The sequence below is a fragment of the Punica granatum genome, chromosome 5, assembly GCF_007655135.1.
Source record: "Punica granatum isolate Tunisia-2019 chromosome 5, ASM765513v2, whole genome shotgun sequence".
NCBI lineage: Eukaryota > Viridiplantae > Streptophyta > Magnoliopsida > Myrtales > Lythraceae > Punica > Punica granatum.
The window spans coordinates 6,392,086-6,416,693 of NC_045131.1; the positions used below are offsets into that span (position 1 = coordinate 6,392,086).

At 38.5% G+C, this 24,608-nt stretch overlaps 2 protein-coding genes across 2 annotated transcripts; one reads left to right on the forward strand and one right to left on the reverse strand.

Annotated features, from left to right (window-relative positions):
* The first annotated feature begins 256 nt into the window (after positions 1-256).
* Positions 257-6,607, forward strand: LOC116206723 (T-complex protein 1 subunit alpha). The gene is made up of 17 exons (XM_031539518.1): positions 257-517; positions 623-687; positions 1,357-1,446; positions 1,554-1,640; positions 1,727-1,786; positions 1,937-1,987; positions 2,198-2,293; positions 2,572-2,637; positions 2,878-3,095; positions 3,414-3,510; positions 3,781-3,867; positions 3,965-4,099; positions 4,400-4,504; positions 5,486-5,614; positions 5,733-5,836; positions 5,996-6,086; positions 6,187-6,607. The coding sequence occupies exons 1-17, from the start codon at positions 445-447 to the stop codon at positions 6,268-6,270; spliced, it is 1,638 nt and encodes a 545-aa protein (XP_031395378.1). The 5' UTR covers positions 257-444; the 3' UTR covers positions 6,271-6,607.
* Positions 6,608-6,872: 265 nt separating this feature from the next.
* On the reverse strand, positions 6,873-12,743 carry LOC116206722 (protein CROWDED NUCLEI 4). The gene is made up of 9 exons (XM_031539517.1): positions 12,312-12,743; positions 11,093-11,302; positions 10,733-10,986; positions 10,089-10,359; positions 9,919-10,002; positions 7,947-9,775; positions 7,503-7,818; positions 7,281-7,404; positions 6,873-7,183 (listed from the first exon to the last, which is right to left on the reverse strand). The coding sequence occupies exons 1-8, from the start codon at positions 12,516-12,518 to the stop codon at positions 7,345-7,347; spliced, it is 3,231 nt and encodes a 1,076-aa protein (XP_031395377.1). The 5' UTR covers positions 12,519-12,743; the 3' UTR covers positions 6,873-7,183; positions 7,281-7,344.
* Between the last annotated feature and the right edge of the window lie 11,865 nt (positions 12,744-24,608).

Below are 24,608 nucleotides of genomic sequence, written 5' to 3' on the forward strand. Positions count from 1 at the left end.
TCAAAGGTCCAACCGGTAACCACGTGTCATACCAGAAGGACACATTCGTGCCAAGGCCAATTCGATAGCAAATAAAGGGAGACATCAGAGTCCTAAGCTGCAAGAGTTTAGGGTATTCCCATTTTTTTTCCTGCTTAGGGAATTATTTTTTGGTCCTCAACGTTCTGAGTCTACATCTTGCAGCCCACGAACTTTTTATTTTTCCTCTTTGGCGATTGAACCTTCGGGAAATCAAAGGAGGTTGGTTCCTTTTCTCTCTCTTCACTCTCTTGCAAGGGTTTTTCCCGCACACATCTCCGCAGCTCAGAGTCTCTCTCTCTCTCTCTCTCAGTGCAGAGCTCAACGACCACTGTTGGATCCTCCATTTCCATTTTTAGGGTTTCTCTTCTATTTACTTTCCCCGACTTGCTCTGCCACTCTCGTGCTTAAGTCGGAGTAAGGAGAATGGCGATCTCAACTACGACACCCGACATCCTGGGCGAACGCCAGTCGGGTCAGGACGTCCGTACACAGAACGGTACCCCTTTTCCCTTCTCTCTCTGCGCATGCGTTTTGCATTTCAGTTTGGACATGTTGCTGCTCGATGCGAACTTGGTGACGTTAATCTCTGGTGTTGGAACAGTTGTGGCATGTCAAGCTGTGGCCAACATTGTCAAGTCCTCGCTTGGTCCTGTCGGGCTCGACAAGGTAGGTTTTTGTGTCCTCTGTCTTCCTAGCTTCTAGATGTGGATTTCACCTTCGTTACTGTCTCATCCCTTGGTATGCTTTTGCTACAATTCTCTGTTCGTTTATTCCTCGGTGCCATATGCACTATTTCAGGAGAGATCTTTGCTTATCGAGTGCTTTTGCAGCTAAACCTCTGCGAACTGCTTGTGTCCCTGTTCTGACCAACGAGTAGGATGACTCAGATTTGTCTATTGTAGTTTAATTCAAGGGGGAAAAAGCTGAAATGATTCAATCTAAAGAATGGAGCTTTTTGATGCTATGGGGTCAGGGGAAGATTAATTCATATACATTGATATTAAGAACGGTGCACCAGTGGACGCTGATGTCCCTATGAATATTACAGATGGTGGGATTCTATTCCATTCTGTAAAGAAACACTAACCCTTTATTTGAAATGTCAGCGACTGAATGGACTTTGTTGCCTCCTTAAATGTGCAATTTGGATTGTTGATACTTCGGCTTAGTAGTCGGAAAGAAGCAATATTTTGGGCTGTATTGGCTGGTGTGACACCCTAAACTGATTCGTCACTTTCAGATGCAAATTTGCTGCTGGTGCCAAGTGAATAGATAAAACATTGGTGATTTTTATAGTAATTTACTGATATAGCTTTCATTTCTTGAATGCATCAGATGCTTGTAGATGACATTGGTGATGTAACAATCACTAATGATGGGGCTACGATCCTCAAGATGTTGGAGGTGGAGCATCCAGCTGCTAAGGTGAATGAAATGGTTTCTGTTTTGTTACTTCTACTGCTTCTTTGATCGTGAACTTTCATTCATGTTGGAAGCTTTTTTGCACTTGGCCCGCATTTCGGATGCTACAGGTACTTGTAGAGTTGGCCGAGCTTCAAGACAAAGAGGTTGGAGATGGGACAACTTCAGTGGTCATTGTAGCCGCAGAGTTGCTCAAGGTGATTGGAGCTCATTATTGGATTGGAAAATTTTCTACGGAAATATTTGACACTTACAAGTGCTACTATATCATGGTTTTCTGCAGAGGGCAAATGATTTGGTCAGAAATAGGATCCATCCAACATCCATAATCAGTGGTTACAGAGTGAGTTCATCTTTTGTATTTGTTTCTTCTTCCATTTTGTACTTTTCTCACTTTTTCTATGGAAATCAATGATTTTTGTGATTTCCTGTGGATTTCCATCACTTTTATGACTATTAACTGGTGATATTCCATGTACTCTTGTCTCAACAGCTTGCCATGAGGGAAGCTTGTAAGTACGTCGATGAGAAGTTGGCTGTTAAGGTAAGACTCTTCTGGTTAGCTTTTCTTACGATTAGTTTACTTTAGAAATGCTCATCTGCATTTTTTCCCATAATTCTCTTATTGGAATTGCAATCATATACTTATTAAGAAAGGAAAAAAGTCTGATTCATGCTATTTTACACTTCAGGTGAAGACTTGATTTATCCTTAAGGTATACTGCTTACAGAATCATTGCTTCTTGGTTTATAGGTTGACAAGCTTGGAAAAGAATCACTAGTTAACTGTGCCAAGACTAGCATGTCATCGAAGCTGATTGCTGGTGATAGTGACTTCTTCGCAAACTTGGTATGACCCAAGGCAGCCATTCCTACAGCTATGGCAATGAGTAGAATGCATGCATGTACTATCTTATTTCAAATTTTGTCAAGATCAAACAAGACTTGCAGCAAATGATTGTGCTTCTCTTCACTCCATCATGGAATTAATCTATGACTAATTTCATTAATGAGTCCCTTAATTTTTTTTACATAATACATGTATTGCCAATATATTTAATGATGCCTGGCTTTTTTAAATAATTGAATGCCACTCATATTTCTGACTATATCTCAATTTAATTGTAGGTAGTTGATGCTGTGCAAGCAGTGAAGATGACTAATGTTCGTGGGGAAGTTAAATACCCAATCAAGGTCGGTCTTGCAGCTCCTCTAATGACACAGAATTTGTGGGGATTTTAACTAGCATCTATTTGTTTGATGAATTTTTTGACGGATATATTAATGTGAGTATCTGTTACATAGTAGTGGAGTTACCAAAACCTTAAAATTTGTTGTTCCTTTTATTTGGTTCACCTTCTGTTTTCATTGCACTTTCCCAAGGTTGAGGTTGCAATTTACAAGATTCTCTGCACATTCATTTTCTTTTTCCAGGGAATCAACATCCTCAAGGCTCATGGAAAAAGTGCCAGAGAGAGCTACCTTTTGAATGGGTATGCCTTGAACACTGGACGTGCAGCTCAGGGAATGCCTGTCAGAGTTGCCGCTGCAAAGATAGCTTGTCTCGACTTCAATCTTCAAAAGACGAAAATGCAACTTGGTGTTCAAGTTGTAGTATCTGATCCTAGGGAGCTCGAGAAGATTCGTCAAAGGTGATAACATTATGGACTTTTTAATTCTTTTTCAGGTCATTATGTGTCAATCCATGATTATTAGTTTCTTTGCATGCTTCAGATTTTAGATGACTCATTTTCTACTGATGATTCCAGAAATCTTTTTCCCCTCTCCCTTCTAAATCCTATTGGTTTTCAAAAGAACTCTTAATGAAACATTCTGTAATTTTTAGCGATGACTTCTTTAGTATCTGAGTGCAACATTGCTTTCTTAGTAAATCAAGATGTTATGAAAGTACTGAAACATGCAGATGTTATTATGCGGTATAAGCGCCGATAAGTTCTTTATCTTGGCAGGGAAGCTAACATGACAAAAGAGCGCATTGAGAAACTATTGAAAGCTGGGGCCAATGTTGTATTGACCACAAAAGGGATTGATGACATGGCACTTAAGGTAATCTTCTTTAGGTTACTTGTATATTATGAAGATTAGAATCCAGAAGTGACTAGTTTGCCAACTATATTCAGGCACCTTTCGGCATCTTTTTTTCCCCCCCATGACTATCTGGTTAAATTTTAGGAACTTTATGCAGATGCTTCACATAATATTATGAAGACTTATATCACATGTGAAGTTTTATGTGGTTGTTGATTTTGATGCAGTAGTTTCTTATACATGTGTTGGTTTTCATTCTGGGTGTTTTCCTGTTATGAAATATTTCAGTACTTTGTGGAGGCTGGGGCAATTGCTGTTAGACGTGTGAGGAAAGAGGATATGCGTCACATTGCAAAGGCCACTGGAGCAACCATGGTTTGTCATCATTTCTCTTGCTGCTAATGATTTTCCTGAAAGTACGGTTGGGGTTATCACATCTACTGAAACAAAACTTTGTTTGGTGGATTTGCAGGTTTCAACATTTGCTGATATGGAAGGAGAAGAGACTTTTGATTCATCATTTCTTGGATATGCTGATGAAGTAGTCGAGGAGCGCATTTCTGATGATGATGTGATCTTGATAAAGGGGACAAAAACAACTAGCGCGGTGCATAACTACTTTGTTCATTAATTATGGGAGAAGGAACTAAGCCAGCTTGGAGTTATCCAAATAGAGCTCGATCAGGGTGGGGGGGTGGTTGGTGTTGGAAAAGGCAAAAGTAAAAGGAAGAGAAACCATTTAATGACAGAAAAAGAAAGGCTGGAAAATAAATGAGATGATAAAATGATCCTCACTGAACATGATGAGAGTGTCTGTCTGCTATGTCTTAACTGTATATAGTTGAACTCGCTGTCATCAGACATCTGATGTTTTCTTATCAATATACTTTCTTCCCTGTTTTTGTAGGTTTCTCTGATTCTAAGAGGTGCAAATGATTTTATGCTCGATGAGATGGAGAGAGCTCTTCATGATGCTCTATGCATTGTTAAGAGGACACTTGAATCCAATACGGTATCCTCTCTGGCCCATTATATAATTTTCTTTTTCTAGATAGTAATGATTATAAGCCCCTTCTTTTACAATGTAAGAGCATATACATATTTTGGTTTTGATGCATCTATTTTTGGTTAGAGTTTACAATGCCAGAGTAGATTATGCAATATGTTCTAGCTCCTAAAATGGGGTGATCTGAGAACCGTTAGCTGATTGGATTGTGCTTGGATTGAAGCTAATTTTCTGGAAGAAGCAGTAGGCATTATACTTTTATAGGCTCGCAATTGCTAGTCCAAGGACAGACGTCCTCAAAATTTTATCCATCTTCCAAGGAGTTGCATTTTATTTGACTTTAATTCCATCCTTTAGCGCTGTGGTGGCATTTGAGAATAGTCTAGGCAAAATCGAACCGTCTTATTTGGTACGAGAGAGTGATCTGAGATGTTCTCAGTCGGTAGTCTTTAACACCTTGTTTGGATTAATTGTTATGGAGAGTTATGGTGGGGTGGGTTATCAAGGGTTTTTAATAACCCATGTTTGGCTTTTAAAATATTTAAAAGGGGGATGATTAAGGAGGGAGAACAAATTCCACCATAACCCTTCATAACCTCTATTTTTATTTCCAACAAATTGGGTGTTATCGAGGGTTATGAAGATCAACCATTAAAATAACATTATAAAAAACAACTTTGGGTTAAGATCTTTTCCAACATTCTTGCACCACCCCACCCCACCTTTAATTGAGCTTACCGAAACAAAGGTTATGGAGAATTTAAGAACCCCTCCATGACCCATACAATCCCATCCCTTCATAACCCACCCCACCCCACCCCTCCATAACCTTTCATAAGATGATACCCAAACAAATCTAAGTATCTGCGAGCTAGAATGATCTCCAATGGTAGTATTACGTTGTCTACCAAATTAAGAGCAATAATTGTAGATCTTGTTATTTCTGATTGCAATTGTAATTCTCCTCATATCACGGTGGCCATGCAGGTGGTTGCCGGTGGAGGTGCAGTTGAGGCTGCATTATCTGTTTATTTGGAGTATCTGGCCACAACATTAGGATCCCGCGAGCAGTTGGCGATCGCAGAATTTGCTGAATCTTTGCTAATCATTCCGAAGGTTTGTGTTATTTCACATTTGAATGCTTACTGCGAAAAAACGAAAAGAAATGGAAAAAAATAAGTTCCAAATTTGTGGTATAATATTGTGATTTATGGATTTTCTGTTTCCATTTCAGGTGCTTGCAGTTAATGCTGCTAAGGATGCAACTGAGTTGGTTGCTAAACTGCGAGCTTATCACCACACAGCCCAAACAAAGGCTGATAAGAAGCATTTATCCAGGTAGAATTGTTTGGTAACTTGTATGGTCGCTGCTTCGTGACTGGCCGAGAGCAAAGGGGTCTTTACTATGCGAACCTTTTTTCTTTTCTTTTCTTTTTTGAGATAATAACTATGTGAAATGAAGTCATCTCATTTTTTGGTTCTCTTTTCTTTTGGCAGCATGGGTTTAGATCTATTGAAGGGGATTGTCCGCAACAACCTGGAAGCTGGTGTTATTGAACCTGCAATGAGCAAAGTGAAGATAATCCAGGTAAGTAGTTCAAAAACAAGCAAATAAGTGTTAGCCTACCATTTTTGGGCATTTTGTGGACGGCGTCATGATTTCTGAAACCTTTTGCTCTCCTTCCCAGTTTGCGACTGAAGCTGCCATCACCATTCTCCGGATCGACGACATGATCAAGCTCATCAAGGATGAAAATCAAAATGAAGAATAGATCATTTTCCTCCTATCTCAAGAAAAATGATCATTTTCCTCCTATGTCAAGATTTTTGGGACAAGTTTTTTCTTACGATTCCAATGGGAATAGTATGGTTGGGGCTTGTGGTGGTGAGATTGGTCCTAATCCGTTTGGGGCCCTCTTCATGAGTTTGTATCACCGTGGAACTGGCGGGAGGAAATAATGCTAGCTTAGATGTTAAAGGTACTCACAAATTGGTGTTCTTTCTGAAAGGGGTTGGTTATGCAAATTTGAATTTTGGATGGTGATCTTGTTATATTTTGTGCTTCAGACAAGACCATATAATTGATTTTGTCGAGTTGCTTTGGTTTTCTCTAATGGATTGTCAAAATCCGAAGTTTTCAGATCTGACTCACTTTAAACCCCGAACAAGAGCTGGATTTCTACCATCAAGAGCTTCATCTTCCCTTATGCCTAATAGATGTGACCCCTTTTACCAGCAGTAATGGATGAGAATACGGTCCTAGCACAATATGATGATTAATGCCCTAAATTTCCTAGTAGTGCAGCACAATTATCTTGCCCTTGGTCGGGGCTTCATTCAACTGGAAGATTGACAGCTCAGGCTTGCGACCAAATTAACCGATGCTGAGAAGGAAACTCGTATTTCAGAAATTGGAGAGACATGTCATACAAATAAAACCAGGCAAACTACAAAGCGAATATGTCACAAAACACCCACCCAACCCGAAAACCTTCAAAGACCGACAACCCACAATCATGCCTCATATGGCCAGAAGGCAAAAGTTTACGGCCCACAATCAAAGTCGAAACCAACCATATACATATCCCAACGCATACTCATTTACAGAATGGACAGTTATATCTAGTCACTTAATATTGGACCCCTCCTGTATGTTCAGTTGAATGCATATCCATACACCATTGCCTGCAAGATGGAGATGACGTCATTAGAGACCTGCCAAAACTATGGTGATTTAATTTAGTGAATTAGACTCGCAATATACTTACAAAAGAAAGCACACCTTTTTTTGTCTCACAAACTCATCATAGCCCTACACTAGAACTATGGCGTCAGCCCTAATCTGATCATTTTACGGAGTCTTGATTTCCATGATCTCCACCATTATCGGTGAAGGCATCTCCAGGCTGCGAGAACCAAAACTACAGTTAACTTTTGTCTGCTGTTACGCAGTAGAATTTGGGATAGGAACTGCAGCGAACAAAAAGAGGAACTGTATTATCACCTGATCTTCCTCGGAGATTAGTCCGACACTTTGTAGCTGTGCTTGTAATGTTTTCTGTGCCACTGGATCTAGGAGTGGGGGGACATCAGTGACCTGTTGACTGGAATTTGCATCTTCATCTGATTTCGAAAGAGGATTCTGCCGATGGTCTTTGTCAACTCCAGTAAGACATTGCTCATGGACAATTGTTTCAGAAGCCAAGGTCGTAACTTCTTCGATAACCAATACTCTTGTCTCTTCAGGGGGACCTTGAGTTTCATTGCATGATCGAGAGACAGGCAGATCACCTACTGCATCGGGCTGTCCTGAAGTGGCTCTGTGAAAACAGAAATATGTTAAAACACTTGCAATCGAAAGCGAAAGCAAACACATGCAATCCACAACTTCGAACATCAAATAATCAATGAGAAATTCCATTTAATTTTCAGGTTAAAGATTCGGTACCGATAGGTATCAGATGTCGCTGATTGATTTCCAGAAACTTCTTCTCGTCCTTCTCTTTTCTTCTTGTTTTGCCTGGACTCTGTTACATTTCCAATGGAATCAGCTGACAGCGAATCACCCTTCCTCTTCCTTCTAGGTTGAATGCACTGTTCACTAGCATCTTCATTAGGTTCCAGGGTATGTATCTCCATGACATCTTCATTGGGCACCTCAAAAATCATTTTTTCTTCTCCCATAGCATTCTTCTCGCTCGGAGTTCCGTTCAATGTATTATTTTTCTCAGATTTCTTCTCAGCGTGTACTGCAAATGAGATCAATTGCCTTCCTGCTGGCGTAGCTGCTTTACCAATCTCACTCGTGAGAGATTCATCCTTGTGGACCAAAGGTGACTTTTCGGAAGAATTCTTGAATATCTTATCAGCAGCTCTTCTGATCCATGAGAAACGAGCAGAACTAGGTGAAGCATGGCTGTTTTCCAGCATTCGCAAAGAATCTAGTCCATCACCATAGCTAGCATGATTATTAATACTACTTTGCTGGTTTAAGAACCTTCGTTCTGATATCTTCTGCAGACTGGATTCGAGAGCAGATTGTTGCATCGCAGCAACAGCCATCTTCTCCGATGCAATTTTCAGGTCCTCCAATTGCTCAAGCTGTTCAATGTGATCACGAATTTCTTCTCGATCAGCATGTAACAATTCTCTCTGCTTTCTTAATTTCTCCCTCTGCAGCTTAAGCTCCTCAATGGAATTATTCAAGTCCTCCCACTCCTTTTCTCTCCTCTCACGGTCCAGGTTGACCTCCATCCGTTCAACCTCAAGGCGCCTCATTTCTGAAGCAACATGCTCCATTTCTTTCTGGGCTGTTTCTTTGAGAGAATTGATGCACTGAAGTTCATTCTTCTTCTCTTGCTCAAAATCCTTTTCTTTTTCCCTCAATGAACTTTCTAATTCCTCCCGCCTCTTATCAATGCAATTCTCGAGCTCCTTCTTCTGCACCTCAATCTCTAGAAAGAAGTCCGCACGTTCCTGCTGAAACTTGCTGAACCACTCAGACCGCTCCTGGGAGATCTTATTCATGAATTCCTCTCTCTCAGCACGAAGTGATTCAGCATCTCTTTTATATTGATCTCGGATTGCTTCCTTCTCAATTCGCAAGCTATCACGCTCTTCCTTCAGGAACTTTGAAACAGCTGTCCTCTCGTCAGCAATACGCTGTGCTTCCTTCCTCAGTTCCTCCCTCTTTTCATCAATAGACTCCCACTCAGTTTCGAACTTGGCCTTCTCAATCTTCAGTCTGTCAGCCTCAGCCATTACTTCTAGTTTCTCAGCTCTGACCCTGTCTAGTTCTTCTTTGAGTTTAATCTCTAGAACTGATAACTCATCTGTTTCAGTTTTCATTGCCTCTAGTCTACCTTGTGCGCTATCAACTTGCTTCTTTTTATCTTCAAGTAGATCCACAGACCTTTGAAGATCCACCTTCAACTTGCTTATCTCATCCTTCTCTTTCTGTAAAAGAATACTCTTCAACTCAACCTCCTGCTCAGCAGCAGCTACACTTTTCTCTCTTTTACCAAGATCATCTGATCTCTCCGAGACATCCTTTTCCCTTTCTGCCAATGCCCTAAACTGAATTTCCATTTCATGCTCCCTATCTTTAAGCTGATCCTCGCGCTGACGAAGATCCAACTCTCTCAACTCCCAAGCTCGTTGCTTGGTCTCAATTTCATCATCAACCATTTTTCGCTTCATCTCCAATTCAGCTTCAAACTCAGATTTTCTGGACCTCAAAGCGGCTTCATGACTGACAATTGCCTTCTGAATTTCATTCTGACAAGACAAGATATATTGACCAAGGTTGGTCAAAATTCTAACTAAAGGCAATCTAAAACAGTTGAACAGCAAAAGTAACCAAATCTCAGAATACACCTTCCATTTATTGAAAAATGAAAATGAAACTAAAAGTAACTTACTGATTCTCTGCTTGCAATCTTTTCCTGCAAAATGAGCACTTCTTGCTCTTTCTTATTCACTGAAGCCTCCCTTTGGATACAAGCCTGTGTATTTGAACATTCAATCTTTTAGTTATTCTATTAAAAAAAAAAATGCAACTGTAGCTCAGGCAAATAATTGAGACACCAACCTGTTCCCTTTCAGAGAGAGAAGCTACTCTGATGTCTAAATCAGTTCTCTCATCATTTAAGGCTCTCCGTTGTTTCTCCAGTTCTGCTTTTGCGGCCTCTAAGTCCTTTCCCACTCGAGTAAGTTCTTGAGATCTGGTCATGATATATTCCTCCCTTTGACTTAGGAGAGCTTGTCCCTCCAGTAACCTTTTCTCTCCTTGGTGCAAGACCGTCTGTCTTTCCGCCAACAACTTCCTTTCGAGTAGCGTATCGCTCTCCTTTGCATCACATCTGACATAAGTGGAAAAACATTAAGTAATCAATCTTCAGGTAGATATTCCCATGTTACACTCAAACTTGATGTCGAAAATGAAAAGTACTATATATATCTAAGATTATAAGAGATAAAACTAAAAGCATTTGATCAGACAGTTCATAAATGCAATATCATTGAGAAACTGTCTAGTACTCCAAAATTCATCATCATAAGATCATTTTTGTCTAGTCATTAGATACTTCTCTTTTGTCAAGTCATAAATTTATACATTCGTTGAGATGATGAACAATATCGAAAAACAAACTGCATTCCAGAAGGACTACATGCTGAGCATAAATAAAGACGAGAGATGCAATTTTCAATATTAGCAGCTATAGAAAAGCATACTTGGAGTTAAAAGATTGAATACGGCGCCTGAGATCATCTTCCCGTGCTTCAACTTCTTGGAGCTTTCTTTCAGCAAATTGCCGATATCTGCTAGCATCAGTTTCTAGAGATTCAGCCACTCGCAGCTTTGACTCAGCCTCAGTAAGCTTATTCTGTGCATCCTCCATCATATTACGTGCCTCAGCCAACTTATTTTGTGCAGCAACTTTTGTTTCAGCAGATTCTGCACGCATTTCGTGCAAGGTTTTCTCAATCTGCAAAAATTCCAACAGGAACCATCAGCAAAGACTGTTCAACTATAACAAAGTACAAAAATGAGAATCCACTCATCCAAAAAATGAATAAAATTTGCTTGCTTACACTTGCTATGCACTCTTTCTCAACTCCTAGAGCCTTCTTCAGACTCTCTTCTCTTTTTGTAGCCTCAGCAAGTGCAGATACACGAGCTGCTTGATCACGCTTATGTCTTAACTCAGTGGCGTCTGCAGAGGCCTTAATTTGCTCAATCCTAGAAGCAAGTTCCTTTTTCTCCAATATAAGCAAGCCCATCTGGTGTTGATGGTCGAAGATCTACAAAAAGACACAATGATTAGATCTGCAAATATAGAGAAGAAAAAGGCAATTGTTTTTTGGAACATGAGAATTGCTAGAATGATAGCTAGCACAGGTCATGGCCAATAAAAGTTGGCAGATCTCAATGTAACTATGCAAACATCATTTGGAGTCGTTATCTAGAATCTAGAAAGGACTAAATGTGCAAGTGGGCGTAGACATTTTGAGCTTCCAATAATTTTCCTACAACGAAGACTCCAAGGCAAACTCTTTATAGTTCCTTCAGCTATTTTAGAAAAAGTCGCAGCAAAATATGACACGCAATATATAGGAAAACAATTGTGTATTGCCTATTAAGTTGCTAAACACTGAAAAGAAACCTGATCCAAAAATCATAACCTAATCATGAGAGGGTTGTTGACAACTTTAATCGAAGAGAGGCATCGACCCTTAAATAGGTAAAAGAAAGAATCTAATCGACAATACGTATCATCATATTCCTTGTATGGCATCATAAATACTCGGATATTCTCACTTATCTCAATTTGTCACCAATGAATCCAACGATTCACGCTGAAACAGAAACTAAGTGTTGAATGGTTTATTCAATAATTCATAGAACACACAGCTGAACTTTCCATATTCCAAAAATGTTTTTGTACCTTAGAGCACAAAAGAATCGAAAACTAACCAACATTATCACCGATGGGTAAAGTTCCAAACTACTAAACCAGAAGCAATTATTAGAGGTTTTCCAAGCACACCCGCAGGACCACATAACACAAGGCAAGTAATACTACATTGGACCCTTTCCAAAACACACATAAGAATCGACGCATATAGAGTGGAATGCAACCAATAATGTCAGCAAAGCCAATTTCAACTCAAGAAGGAGCTATGCTCTCTCCAATACCAGCTCATTTCCCCCCAAAAAAGAACCAAACAATTCCACAAACAGCAGCAATGTCAATAATTACAGGGAAAGGGGGGCATAACAAGAATGCTAATTCTTGAAGAATTGACGAACCTCAGCCTCCAATTTGGCTATGTATGCAATCAGGGCTGCCTTATCCCGGCGCTTAATCGACTCCTCATCGAATCCGGCCTCCTTGAGGCGCTTCCAGATCGTCTCATCGCCAAGGGGGCTCTGCAGAACCCTAGCGCCAGGCGTCAGCGACAGCCGCCGCACGGAGCTGGGAGTGATCGCCAACCGCCCCGAGTGCGGGCTCGCCATCTCAATCACTCCAATCGGAGGCCCCCAGCCGAGAATCAAGAACAAAGCCCTAGCAAGCGGCGTCTCTGCTTCCCCCGGAGAGCTCGATTCCTTGCTTTTCTTCTTCCTTCAAAGGCTTCACCTTTATGCCTCTTGTAAGAGTAAAGTTTACAGTGTCAGTGAGCTGCCGATTCCGAGTTGACTCAGTAGAAGAGAGCGGGTTGAAGGGGTTTGAAGGTAAAAAATATCATGAGCGACTGTCACCTTCACTGTCGGGGTTGGGACTCGTTTCTTCAGTACGGCGGACCAGAGCAAAACGACGCCGTCAACTTATTTTCTATTTTCCCTTCTGTTTTAAATTTTTAATTCGAGCTTTTCATCAATAATTAATAACAAAATTCATTTACCAATTTTTCGATTTTAATAACCATCGCTCAATTTAAATGTTTCTTCCAAGCATTTATTCACTTACTATTTGCATTGGTGTATATTTCTTTACTTGTGCGAGCGTAAATATATGTTATATTTTCGAGCAACTTCAAAGAATTCAAAGTCGATTCCAATTTTTGCACCGATTATATATCAGACATCATATGCCATTTAATTATATCATTTCCTTTTAGACCAGCAACGAAATTTTGCTAGTTTTCCCAAAAAAGGATTTGCAAGTCACTTTGAGTGACTTCGGACTTACTAGAGATACGAGCAGCTTACAATTTCTCCTATGATGACGGCCACCTCTCGAGCAATTCTCCAACCGAGTGCGCAATCAACTGAAGAGTAGTGCATCGAAATGGTTTTTCTTGTTAATATATTTGAATGAATTAAAAAAAAGATATATATTGAATGAAAAAGGCCCAAAACACAGCTTACTGGAAATGGGCCTGGTCCAATTATTTCTACGTCCATTAGCAAGGCCCACCGCCTGTCCATCTTTCTGCCAGCTTTCAGAAAATGCCCTCCGAATTAACGCTGGGCGTGTGCAGTGCTGCAAGTGTGACATCCAGATCTTTGGAGTTGCCATCTGAAGGAAGCAACCGGATGTCGGAGCAGATGGTGTCATCTCCCGGTTGATCCTTCCAACGATGAGAAAGGTACCGACTAAACCGGGACGTTTGATTCGTTCTATATTCTTCCATAAAAGTCATGGCATCTGGTGTCTACACCATCCATGCATTAGATGACCTGACCCAAGGCTTACTGGCTTTGGTGATCGGGAGGAAAGCCGAAGTTAGATTTACGGACCATTTACATTTGCTGTGCATTGACAGGTTCCCGCACGGACATGATCAAAAGTTCCACCTACGAGTTGAGCATCTCGGGTCGAGAGTAAAAGTGCTCGACCTGGCAGTTCCCTCCGACTCATGGACCGGCGGGGGCTGTCATGGGCTTTTTCATTTTGATCCAATTGCATGAAGGCCCTCGATCAGAAGCCCTTCTGTCCAAAATAGATGGGCTTCGGCCCACTTCACCATCCCAGTCCAAAAACCACCGTTGTCGTTTATTCACGCATCTGTCCAATCAAATTATTGACAAATTATGAATTTTCTTTTTAGGAAAAAGACAAGTAGATTTTCATCATAGAAGATGGAATTTTATTTTTAGAATTATTGTGGAAAAGGAAAATTGAGGTGACTCGTGATTTTTATTTTATTTTTTCAATTATCTGAATAGGCCATGATAAGATACGACGGAAGGAGAGGGGGTGGATTGGATGGGGCCAGTGGACCCAATATCACGTGGGCAGAAGCATTGTTTTCAAGTGGGCCCTCGCTTTGCGTGCCGGCCCCATTTGCTTCTAAAGTGATGGTTCAAATAACCCGGTCCAAACAAGGCCCACCACCCCTGAAAACCCGGTCGATTGCGGTGCTCCGAGGTGCTTGAGAGAAGCGTTAGTCGAGTCGTGACGATACTCGTAACGTGTAAATGCATAAGCATAATTGGCGATCAATAAAGTTCGTACGGCATGGACCGGGACTCCGAGCAGTGCATAATAATTTCATATCACGGGAAGGGGCACTGTTGGGAAGAACAAAAATACAGTTTCATGAGCGAGACACATTGAAAACGAAAGAACAATTTCTCACAGCCGAAGTCCATTGACAAGACCTAACTATATCATGTTTGGCATCCACTCATCATCAGTTACTTCCGGGGATTTCCACGGTGCATAATACATAAGTAATGATCTCTATAATAAGCAGAAACTTTCTCGCCTCCAATGATTCGTTCTCGCAAACAATAATAGTGACAATTCTCAGCGTGTGCCTTTGATGGGTCGAGTAAATACGATCGGTGTTGTCCGCGAACACGAACTGTCATATCGGAATAAAAATCCAAGACTCAGACAAGGGCATGTGGGAATGATAGGGAACGGAATGAATCAAATCCCAATTTATCAGATATCAAAAGGGGTAGCTACTGAACTGTCCATGCACTTGGGTTGATATTGGGAACACATTCACGATTCCCCCCATATGAATGTGTGGGCTGTTCCTCCAGCAAGACAGGCCCCTATGTCATTGTGTGGAGGTGTGTGCGGGTCCACTTGTGCTGCATTGGAGTAATTTTAATTAATCAATTAATCAAAGATGTGTAATTTAAGTGAATTAGCAAACAGTCCCTGAACTTTAATGGGGGGGGGGGGGGGGGGGGGGGGGGGGGGCGGGGTTTGTGGATGAGGAGGCGGTGGGGGTGGGACCCAAAGTTTGCCCCACCCCTTTGTGCCAACATTATAGCCGGCAAGCCCATGAACTGTTCTGTTCCTCCCCACGACTACCACCATTGTCAAATCTTTGAGCATGTTCCCTTCCCTTCTCCTCTAGTGCCCCTCTTGTGGGACACCCCCATGCTCTCTCCAACTCTATCCCAATGCAATGGTATCACATCTATGTATGTACACACACAGACAGGCGCATATACATAAAGATCGGATATCGATTATCACTCGTGTAAGTTGAATCAGTTAAATTGATAAATATATGGCATGTATCGTACGATTAAAAAAAAATCAGAAGAGTCGATTCTCGATTTAAAAATAGATACTCTCTGCCTGAATTCTCTTGTCTTTTCCATCCTTTGATTTTTGTTCGGGGAAAATATTTATTATCCCGACTCCTTAAACAAAAAACTCAAAAAGCGAGAGGAAATTGCCTGGTTTAATTTTCATTAATGGTAGTTAAGCCATACCGAATTGCGTTTTGCATTAGCCCACCTGCAACCATGGAAACATATATCCCATACTTTAGCCATATCGGATTATGGGGATGGAAAAACCAAGTGCCGTATGACCCTTTGAAAGGTGGCAACATTATAACTATTATATGAGATATTTTGTTTAGGTGATCGCTTTTGAGTACCCGATCATTTTTCTGACTTATTTTCCTCTTATTACATTCCGACATACTAACAAATGGAGACGGTGATCAATTCATGCTCACGCTCAGGAGATTTAAAGCGACCGATTAACTAATCATATCTAAGATTTTTATATGTTCAAATGATCATAGTGACCGTAAAACCGACGCCTCGGTAGGAATGATTGCGAAAGATTAAAAACTTAAAACTTCAGCTTACTCTCGTCTATTACTCTACTCTAGCTTAGCTACTAAGGTGGAAGGCTGACATGGGCCTCCGAGACTTTCACCCACTTTAAACGCAAAGCATGATGCACCCGTCATGCCATAAATATAAAAAAAAGTTATAAAAAAAAAAGAAAACAAAAGATCTTTTTTCCTTCAAGAAACTAGCTACAAAACCATACGTACACCAACATATACATATAGGTTATAAATATAGAAATTTGAGATAGAGAATTCAAGTAGGGCAAGCTAGATTGAAAAATAAAGCTATATATGTGCTTTAAATGGAACGAGTCGGTGCCTTGGTTTTGTGTTACCAATTGGTAATCGACCTAAAAATACATACGAAGGCTGACTAGACCCATGATGTTGTCCAAACCAAATGCCTCCAATCATTAAATTCAAACCTTTACATTATATGCTTATCTTACCATCAATGTCTCTGTGAGTTTAATACAATAAAATATAAATCTAAATATTTAATAAATGAATACGAATAGTCTCACTGAATATCAAATTTAGAACTTTTTCGTTATTAGATGAAAGTGTGTGCCACTGTGTCATACTCTCTTGTAATCATTTTATGCTTTTCTTTTCTTTTCCCTCTCTTGTCATCTCACCATTTTGAGTCTGTGTGGTCCAATTATTCAATCAACTCGCGATCCACTTGTTTCTTGACCTATGTTTTTATTATCTGGTTATGCACATAATACTGGGTTGCGGTTTTTGTTCATATCTACTTACTTTTCCGCGAGAGTTAGGCAATGACACGCCCTGAGATAGAGACCAGCCCTTAGCCAGTTGGCATGCACAGATAGATAGTCTGGTGAATTTACATCATACGGTAATTAAGAATTGTGGAAGTCACTGGATTCTGTCTTGATCGATATTATTCGTCTACTAGACGTTCCAAGATTACAGATTGTAAAGTGTACATTCCAGATCTTAAAAGTACATCAGTATGTAGTTCCTGTTACCGATATCATGTTGGCAACATGTTGCACATATACTTCGAGTTATGGATGTGCCAAAGACCCTGAGAATGTCTATCTTTTCCCCTCGAATAACTTTTTCAGATTTTTTTTTTAGTACTAAAAGATGCCCCTTTAAAAAATCTCTTTACAAGTCATGGGGGATGATAAAGAGGATTCGGTCACGTGCATAATGTTTTGTTCTAGATTTTTTTTTTCGGTGGATTTTGCTCTAGATCTTAGAATCAATGTTTCTTCTACATTTTAGAACCAAAGACAATAGGGAACATATATTGCTGTATATTCTAAGGTTATTTTAAATATCTTTCTTCTTACAGTGGCCAAAAAAATGTTTTTTAATGTGTTCACTGAAGCAATTTATTGGAGACCTAATCTATTCCATTTCCATTTTCTTTTATAATTTTTCTCGGGTGAAACACGTACGGTGCTGGAACCCATTTCTGAATGTAGTTTAACTTGCATTTATATGTCAATCATATGACTAGTGAAAAGAATGTCTAGCAAATGGAAATAAAATTTCTCGTTGAACTGACCTGAAATGAATTCAACTAAATTTTTTTCTAATAAATGATTTGGAATAATTCTGAACACTAATTAAACTTCTTGGAGTATACGGATAGTAACATCTGATTACCATATACTCTCAAGATATATGAAGCAAAATAAGGGCTTCTTGTAAAAAATCTTTAAATTTATTTATTTATTTATTCATTTTCTTCAAATTTATATTAATATCTTTAGATGGTTTTTGGGTACTTTTTTTTTTCTTTAGAAGGACCGCTTTCTATGGCAATCCCCACTCTGTAGAATTTCCAGCTACTATCTCTCTCTCTCTAGAAAAAGAATCAATTTAATAATCTATTGAAAACACCATGGAATATATCTAGATTGAAGTATATATCTCAGATGATGGAATTAAATTCTCTATGGAGTTGACTTGTACTAATAAACTCAATGCGTTAACTGTGTTAATGCTTTTAAATTAGTTAATATGATGTATCAATCAAGAAGGAATTTGATTCCACTCCTTAAAAAAAGTAAATACTAGTCAAAATATAATTAATTTTCGCGTCAATGCTCGAGACTATCAACCCGGCCAGGCACATAATACTTGTTATATACTGTACGTATGCATTCGACTTACACAAAGTAAAGAAAAGAAGAGTGTGGAATAACAAAGGAGCATCACCCAATTATTGAATGGACCTGTTGACAAGAAAGATGATTGGATGCGTTGCAAGTAAGTATCTCTCCATTATTGGAGCTTTAGCAGCGACTATTTCAAAAGCATATATTAAATACATTTATATATGTGTATATATTTCAGTAATCAAATGGACGATGTCCCTTACACATGACAACGGTGGTTTGACCCATGCCCCTTGAATCGCATAGGCCAGTCTGGCTCTACGGGTTCACGTATTATTCAAATGGGTCAATCCAATCTTAATAAAGGAGCCGTTGTTGTAAAATAACGTTTGGGGTAGCCGAGTTGAGAACATGAGGCGTAAGAAATATATAATGATATGCGTACTCTTGTAACTGATTTATCATATTTTTGGATGAAAATTTGAATTGTAGGACCCACGTTTTATCTATTGCCTAAGATTAGGGAGTAAATTGCCATAAAATGAAGTTCGGAAGCGTACCTTGTTGGCCCTTAACTTGAGGGGCTATTGAGTAACTATAGGCAATAATGAGACACATGGAGGGAATAAACAAGATGGTCGGCTGGCCACATAAAGAAGTAAGCCATCAATCTGGGAAAGAAATATATAAAAATAAGAGAAAACCGTCAAATACATCATGAAAGATGAACTATACATTAAGCATACTCTCGAATTAATTTTTTACATCACACAAACTCTTGATCGTTGGAATGCACACCTCATGATACTCTCCATAATTTAACGAAATCATCCAACGTGGCACTGTTTATTGTTTGTTTTTCTCCCCTCCTTTTGTTTGAATTTCTTAATTATAAAGTGAAATAAAAACTTTTTAGTTTTAGAAAATGACCTCAATTCTTCTCTCTTGTCTCTTTTTACTGCGCAATCTCTCTAATGCATTTTTCATCTACCTCCATTCCACTCCCTTCGGCTCCACCCCACTGCCACCAACTCCAATTTCACCTCTGCAATTTTTTCTTTTGCAATTTCTGAGCAATGATGTTGCGAATCGAAGCATAAAGACATCGATCAGAGGACGCTGCTCTGGTTCGAGCCACAGAGGGCTTTGATTGAAGCCCTTGTGCTGCAAATTGCAACATCAAGCTTTGATCACAGGCTCCGCTCCCTAGGAAGGATTCAGTCGAACCAATTCCTCTTCGCCTCCACTCCCAGCCACATCCTTCACGCCCCTTCCCACATTCATTAGACCCTCACATTTGCGCCATCAAGGAACCCGATGACACTCAGTAGCTTTCCCCAGCTCGCCGCATCTCCTATGTTCCGTTACCTCACAATGGCATCCCCTGCTTTTCCTCCCACTGTCTCTGTGAGTCAATTGTAAAATCTTCTTATGTTTATCCAATGTGTATGTATTAGTGAGTGAAGAATGTTGGTTGTCGATGTTAATGTGAAGTTGGTCCAAGTGTGGGGAGTGTCGTTGAGAGACCGAAGGAGCAAGAGGACGCTGACGACGCCTTTTGTTTCCAAGGTCAAGAAGACCACGATGACGTTCTACTCATATGTTCAATTTCTTTTTTTTGGGTTCAATCTATTACATTCTTCTTGGTTTTATCTTTGTGTTAGTGGTGGTAGGTCTTATCGAATAATTGGATCAATACAGTCCTTAATTGTTGTTAGGTCTTACAAACAGAGGTTTTAGGTGATGAATCATGGCACAATGCCCATTTGAAGGATTGATTCCCTTTCCTTCCATTCCCTTTTGATCACAATCTAGTTTAATATAGTGTAAACTGTGAATTATTTTTTGGCAATTGTGTTTGTGGCATTGTGGGAAGGGGCGTGAAGGAGGCGGTGAGAAGTGGAGGCCAAGAGGAATTGGTTCGACTGAAGCCCTCCCAGGGAGTGCAGCTTGTGATCGGAGTTTGCTGCTTCAATTTGCAACACAAGGGCTTCAATCAAAGCCCTCTGTGCCTTGAATCAGAGCAACAAGCTTCGATTTGCAGCATCATTGCTTAAAAATTGAAAAAGAAAAAAATTAAAGAGGGGAAATTGAGGTTGGTGGCAATGGGGTGGAGCTGAAGGGAGAGGAAGATGGTGTAGAAAGAAGAGAAAAGATAGAACAATTTGGGTCATTTTTTAAAAATAAAAAGTTTTGAATTCACTTTATAATTAAGAAATTCAAATAAAGGAAGAGAGAAAAACAAATAATAAATAATGCACGTTGGACGATTTCATCCAGTTCTTGACGAAAATTAGACAGAAGGTCTCCTGATATGTGCATTCCAACAGTCAAAGTTTTATGTGATGTAAAAAGTAATTCGATGACATACTTGATGTAAAGTCTATCTTGTATTTGATAGTTATTTTTCTGAAAATAAATATTTTTTTAAAAAAACTTTATATAGAGAATATTTTCCACTTTTCTAATTATCATGTCCATCATCATTGCCAAATTCTACGCTCCATAATCATCAAACCCCCACGGAATCAAATGTCCATCATACCAAATCATTGGTGGGCTCCATCTTGTTATCCACTTGATGCTCCAAGGTTGACATATACGATATACCCATTCCCCCCAATTTTTTTATATGTAATAATAACAATATTTTAATAATTGTCAGTACTATTGATACATTAATTAACTCTACCGCATTTAACTTATTATGAATAATTAATACATGTATTGTTCATGCTAATTATTGTAGAGTATCATATGCTTATGATATATACTAGAAACGTGTCCGCTCCACTCCCCACTTTGATGTAATATATATAATATTTTGAGAAATTTTAATTTACATGCACCTTTTGTTTTTAGTTAAGTAAAACAACTTATAATTAATTATAATATATAAAAATTGGAAAGCGCAATGAGAATTGCACATGGTTCCCATAAAAATCGGGAGTTTTTGACAATGCTTAATATGTATAAATAAATATAAGAGATATCAGCATACAATTATCTCAAATCGTATGTCATATGATAGTACGTCGGAACTAACATTTATACGTAATCCAAACTAGAACAATACTTAATCTTTTAATTTCAACTGCACCATGCATGCCCCGGCTGGCATGCAGTCAATTCCGGTTGCATCATTCAAACTCTGTTATGTGAAAATTATTATAAATCGTCCGTATCAACAGTTTCTAACTTTCTACCTAATTATTCACGATGACTCATGCAAAAAAAATTGAAAGCAATAATAGAGAGTTGCAGTATATTTCAAGGCAACTATAATTTCCGGGAATAAAAGGGGGAAAATAAAAAGAAATTGATAACCATTCGTATCGTCGGTTATGGAAGAGTGGAAGAGCAAATAAAGAGCTGGCACCGGCAGCCCGCTGATGAATATTAAATGAGAGATATATCTCATGGTTCTATGGAGCGAATCAAGGTACTCCTACTGTACTAAATCCACGTTCTTGTAACTATTCTTATCGCATGCCTGATTTGAGAAATACCATGCTGGCAGTTGGTACCCGTAATTGTCCCATCGTACCAACGATTTGTGGTCAATTAATTAGTAGGTAATTCCTGGCACGATCCAAATGCTTCTTTGAAGGTTTCCAATCAACAGATGGTGTAAATACCTGTTTTCGACCACTATAGCTGGTCGAATATATGTAAGCTCAAACATAATAATCATGGTGGTAATCATATAATGAGGGCTTCTATTTCTGCCGAATAACCTGCTGAAAGGCAAGACAATGACATAGCTTGCAATTTTTAATAAACTCAATGGCAATTAATTCACCCCACACATTCGGCATTTCGCAGTTCGCCGGGTGGAGATTTTCTGCAGAAAATGATTTTCCCATATTTAATGTAACTGTTGCTACGAGGAAAATGATATATACAGAGAGAGAGAGAGATAAGGATGCTGCCATGTTGACATTATAACCCCCACTAATCCATGCTTTTGGCTTTCTGTCAACTTGTACTATGTAATTCGGTTCAAGTATATATTAGTAACTAGATAAAAAAAGAAGGCCATATATATATATATATATATATATATATATATATATATAGTACTACGATTAATTAATCAGGATCAACTTAAAGATCTCTTGCTAAATTTGAATGGCATATGATACCATAGTTTTCAATCAGAAATCCACCTAATTATTCACCTAACTACTCACTATAGCATGAGATGTAATTTTATCACCATCCAATGATATTTTATTTAAATAAGTATTATAAGAATAATTACGCACATTTTTTAAAGGGAATTTAGCATTTTTGTGTATATTTTTATGTTTTTCTTAATTCACAAACTTTCATTTATAACTTCAAAAAATAAACGATGAGAATAATTTTAAGATAATTTCTTTTGAATAGTGAAAACAATTTCAATATAATCGCATTAAGGATGGTATTTTTTTTATTACAAAGGAAATTAATTGGTCTAATACAATGAAAATAAATCTTAATAATTAATAAATGGTATACAATAGTTCCACCGGGAGAATTAAACTTGAAATATTGATTACCAAGTGAGGGTGTACACCCATTGCACTCCACCATGTTTCTCACTTTATGGGCAATATTTAACTTAATTATTGTTTTATTCTAGCGATCGATACTAATTATTCTAGAGCATCACCTAAGGTCAACTTCAGGGGAATTATTCCTCTAATAATGACTTTGAATGAATTAGTTCAGATGTACAAGTAATTATTCCTAATCATATCATAAAGCAAAAGTTGGGGAGGATACCTCAAATATATATATATATATATATTATACCATATGCTATATTCTCTACAGATTACTGTCTTTGGGTGATTTCAATCTTTGTCAAATGTGTCAAAGTCAAATGTCTATCAACTTCTGTTCCAAGAACAATAGCCATCTGATCTACCCAATTGTGGTTTTGGTATTCAGCCACTGGCAGACAAAAGCTTCGGATAATCCTCCCCTTTTGAAATTCCAGTTATATATGCCCTCTAGCACTTTCCAATTATTTAATTAATTAACAAATTAATTAATAATTTGCAGCAAATAATTAGTACATCCAATCAAAGATTAGGTCAAAATTATCAATTGCAAAACAAAACACATCCTGACATGTATCACACTGTCCCAAGGAGCCCCTAAAGAAATGGAATTTTAAATGTGAAAGGGCATATGGAGTTGTAATTATTAAAAGAGATATATGAGTCAATATTGTCTTTTAATGATGGTCTCATTGATGACCAAGTAACATTTGTTTTTGACTAATCAAGCGATTGATTTTGTCGACACAGCCACAAAGACAAATAATATTATATAGTTAATATGTACATGGGTGCGAATGTTTATATGGGTCTTATCTATTTATACATATGATCATTTAAAGAGAATATTTTTACGTACAATATATACATATATATATATATATATATATATTATGTCTATCGTCTAAATATGTATGTAGATACACATAGAAAATTTATTTGACTTTTATTAGAAGTCTTGTAAAAAAGGAATATTTGAGAGAAAAGAAAATTAAAGTAGGTTTGTAGGCATATAAGGTCTCTTTTTATTTATCCTTTTAGTAGGTATATAATCTTGAAATAATTCTTAGGAAAAGTTAAAATTAATATTGACGACTGCAATGTTATATATATTGATCAAACTCTGTTTTTTTTTTTCCGGGGGTGTTATATTAGTTACTTGATTATAATCATTAAAATTTTCCATTGTCTTATATAGTTCCAAAGAAAAAGTTGCATGCAAATCACCACATATCTTCCATTTATATTTGTTATTTGATGATATATACCCGAGGCTTCATTAGACTAATCCCGAATTGTATGTAAGGATTATGATATTATTGTAAAATTCTACTGGGCCTATAAGCAATTGGACCCATCCTCAACCAAAAAGCTCAAGCTGATAGGTTGTGGTACTTAATTACTTATAAACTTGTAGATTTCTTTTTAGTTTTTTCGTGTGGGATAATGTCACAATATCCACCCTCACGTGGCAACGTGTGGCTTTGATGCTTCACATACACGTGCCACGTGGACTTGAACACCTGCTCTCAAGAACTGACTATGAGTTGGGACTGGACTTCCGTGCTCGGGATTTAATCACGAGGTGGAATTCTTCTTACACCTCGGGTGAGAGGATGGGGGATAATTGATAATGAGGTTACACTTGGGTCGGACTAAGATGAGACGCAATTTGGCTGTCTCGAAACTAGACTTGGCATGGTGTGAGCCCACACGTGTGCGCGAAAGCGTAGCTTGCTCTAATACTATGTAAAATATCACTAGACTTAAAAGCGATTGGGGTCATGTCCAACCTAAAAGTTCGAGCTGATAGGTTATGGTACTCAATCTCTAATAAACTTGTGGAATTCCTCTTATATTTCCGATGTGAGACTTAATTCATTCTTTAACTCTCAACAA